This window comes from Ammodytes marinus (assembly GCF_949987685.1).
Source record: "Ammodytes marinus genome assembly, chromosome: 3".
NCBI lineage: Eukaryota > Metazoa > Chordata > Actinopteri > Uranoscopiformes > Ammodytidae > Ammodytes > Ammodytes marinus.
In genome coordinates this window covers 36,523,178-36,526,837 of record NC_137232.1, presented here as the reverse complement: position 1 = coordinate 36,526,837, position 3,660 = coordinate 36,523,178, and the positions used below count along the sequence as shown (strand labels likewise).

Below are 3,660 nucleotides of genomic sequence, written 5' to 3'. Positions count from 1 at the left end.
CTTGCTGTTTTCTATTTAAATCGTTACATTGTAATATGAGTAGTCTTACAGAGAATACTTTCCACCATCCTCTGTTTGGATGAGGAGTTATCGCGGCTCCTGCAAACACACACGGAGCAAGTTGTAGGCTGATGTGTGCGCATGAAACGATCCGTAGGAGAGAAAAAATACAGAGAATCAAGTGTTCTCCTAATCTGCTCCCACAAACGGGCTCTCCTCCCTCTGTTCTGGTCATTTTAAGTCACTATTTTCGTACAGTTTCGGGTAAACAGAGACGGAAAAAGCAGTTTCTCTTCCGTCTTCTTTGTTGCCAAGGCGACGAGTCCCGACGATCTACTATCTGATTGGCCCTTTGAAAAAAGCGGCGGTGACGTCCCCACCGCCTTTCTGAAAAGTTAAACTTTTTTCAACTTGCAAATCTCGAAGCGGCCGCACAAAAAGACAAAAAACGCTCGAAAAAAAACGCTGGGCGCTGCGCCTTTTCTCAGAGCGGCCGCCTTTTCCCGAGGCGGCCGCTTCTCATTGAGAATCAATTGAAAAAAGGCGCTTGCGGTGGGAAAAAGGCGTTAGGTGGACACGGGCCCTAAGGCCACCATTGTAACTATGCACTTGCTCTGAATGACTTGTCTGTAGAAACATTTTAAAGGTGAAATATAAATAATAAAAAAATTGGACAAAAAGGAGAAAAGAATTAATAAAAAATAATAATATAGATGTATGAAAATTAACTACTAATTTTTTTTTTTAATATTAAAGGTGAAGTAAGCGGTTTATTTATGATAATATCAGTGTTAAATCGCTCTTTATTCATACAGTGATCACCTACAATGGCGGAGCAGGTAAAAATCCTTCCCAATGTCTGTTTTGATGGTTTTTATCATGTTTTATAACACTTATGGATCTGAGATGATGCTAGATAACTCGCTGCTTGAAGACCGCAGTGCATTAATGTGGTGACGTAGGGACGAGCGAGGGGACTGCTAACTGCAGTAACTGACAGGACGCTAGCTGAAAGAAGCATTCCACTTACAGCACCTTTAAAAATTAAGAATGAGAAACTGAATAATCATGCGTGGGCACTGTGAGACTTTGAACAATTTAATTATAGACATTTAAATACATATTGCCTTTCTTGGGATAAATGAAGTTGTCTGATATAATCCAATAATAATGATAATAATAATGATAATAATAATAATAATAATAATAATAATAATAATAATAATAATAATAATAATAATAATAATAATAATCATAATAATATTAATAATAATAATAAATCAGATCATACCATTCTGATCTCTGTGTTATGAGAAACATTTTGGAATTATTACAAATTTAAAAAAATTAAATAAAATAAGCCAATTAATGAATGGGTTTTTAAATTGTTCTGAATGAATGAAAAAATTATTAATAGAAATATATATTAACAAGTAAGAATGCAAAACTGAATAATTATGTGTGGGCATTTTCAGACTTAAAAAAAAATATATTTTAGACAACAAAGGCCTTATTATTTTATGCCTTTCAGATTGTTTTAAAGATCCTTACATGAACCCCTGTTGCTCACGTGTATTTTTTGAGTGTGGGAATTTGGATGTAATGTACTATAGAAAAAAATACCTGCCAAAATATTATGTTTATTTACCATCTAGGATTAAACTGATTTCGCTTTTGAGGTCAGAAAAACCAGGGGTTATTGTTAAAACAGGAGCCTTCCTGAGAAATGTCCTGCCATTGTTTGAGTAATGTTTTTGTTTTTTCCTTGCCTTACACCATTGTTTGTTTGTAATGATATAATTGAATTGTGTGCTCCATGCCATGTGCTATGGCCGTGAGCCGTAATAAATAAATGAAATGAAATGGAAACATATACTGTAATAGCTGGAAACAAAAAATAAATGTTGTTCTATTATTATTTTTATTTTTTAAACTGACACTGCGAATTATTTTGTGTTTTTAAATTGCCACGTCAGTGAAGTTGATTCAACTCTTCTACCGGAGATGACTGACCGACCAGTTTAAGACCTTTGGCAGATTTAGGACATTTTAAAAACCACACCCAAGGCCTTATTCATTTCTAAATTAACTTTTAATAAAACTTATATTACAGTAAAACACATGTCAAGTGTCAACATTGGCAGAACCAGTCTAACAGCTGGAAGCGAAACCACCGAGTATTGAACAAAGACTTGCACACACAGTTAAATAAAGTCTCCGGTTCACACACGGCTCCTTCACCGCCTTATTAAATATATTTTTATAGTTTAAATTAATAATAATAATAAAGATAGGCACGAGTAGGCTAATATCCTGTCTCTTTATAGCAGTCGACATCTGGCTAAATACGTCTGCTTAGGCTACATTTTAATTACTTTATTTAGTTTCGTTATATAGGTCTCATCTTTCATGGTTGTGTTTCTCTTGTACTTTTATTTCATGAGCATATGACGATAAAACAGTCTTGAATGTTGAATTTGTCTAACGTTAGCTTAGCTCGTTAGCCCTGTCCATGGGGGGACACATTAGCTTCCTGTGTGCCCGTCTCAAACCTCTTCTCTGCCGGCTACAGTGAAAGCCTTGAGCCGCCCCATCACCACGGAACCGTAAGTGTCCGTTATTGACCGTTAAAGGTTGTTAAAATCCGTGAATTTTCGTTAATAAAACCTTAAAACTCACTTTCTCCATCAGTCCACTCTTCCCGTTTCTAGAAGCCGCCATTTTCTCCTCCACTTCAAACAACACTGTGACTTGGACGCTTCTGATTGGCTCACAGAGGTTTCAACGGCACGATACGTCACACGTCACGGCAGCGCGCTCGCTTAAACAAATAAAAAAAAAGGTCTACACAAAAATGCATTTTCCATCACGTTGGCTATATTCTTTACCTTCATTCTTTGTCAATATTAAATGTCATTCTAGCCACAGTGCCCCTGGAACAGCTTACAACATAACATTAAAATAAATGCCCTCATATCCGTTAAAGGTGCAGTGTGTAATAAGACATCATCAAGAAAGTTCTAGAAAGTTCTAGAATGCAACACTCCCTGGGTAACCCCAACCCTTTAGAATAATAACAGAAGCTACAGTGGCCTTCAAGGACAAGAACAATTCTAAATTTTAAACAATGCACCTGATGACATTCCAACTATGACACTTTCAAGATGGCGGCACTAGGCCTTGGTCCAAAATATGCAGAAATATGGACATATGAGACCCTTTCTAAGGGAAAAAATAATAATTAAAAAAAAAATTCAGCTATTATGCACTAAATTAAATGTACTTATGGATATTATAATTACTTTCTACAAAATCTGCTAGGAAATAAAACCCAAAATTCTACACACTGCAGGTTTAACCAATTTAAACATTATTTTGAACCAGCCCCACTCCACCTGTAGCTGTTTTAATCAGGCTATTGTTCTGCTTCACCCATCTGATCTGAATGTTTTGATAGTTCTTGTCTCTCTGTCAGCTTGTTCTATATCTGCATTGTGTGTGTGTGTGTATTGTATTTTTACTCGACATCATTCACTTCGTTGCTAATTTTATCTGTTGTGTTTTTAAACCTGCAGTGTGTAGAATTTTGGGTTTTATTTCCTAGCAGATTTTGTAGAAAGCAATTATAATATCCATAAGTACATTTAATTTAGTGCATAA

The 3,660-nt window shown here is 35.6% G+C and overlaps 1 protein-coding gene across 2 annotated transcripts in view; it reads right to left on the bottom strand.

Annotated features, from left to right (window-relative positions):
• The window catches only part of spcs2 (signal peptidase complex subunit 2), an 8,712-nt gene extending 5,978 nt beyond the window's left edge, over positions 1 to 2,734 (bottom strand). The window contains exon 1 of one of the 2 annotated variants that reach the window (XM_080025247.1): positions 2,680 to 2,734. In XM_080025247.1, coding sequence (XP_079881373.1) covers positions 2,680 to 2,721 — 42 coding nt within the window. In that variant the 5' untranslated portion in view covers positions 2,722 to 2,734. The remainder of the gene's footprint in view (positions 1 to 2,679) is intronic. The other variant, XM_080025248.1, reaches the window with a different exon arrangement.
• Positions 2,735 to 3,660: the final 926 nt, after the last annotated feature.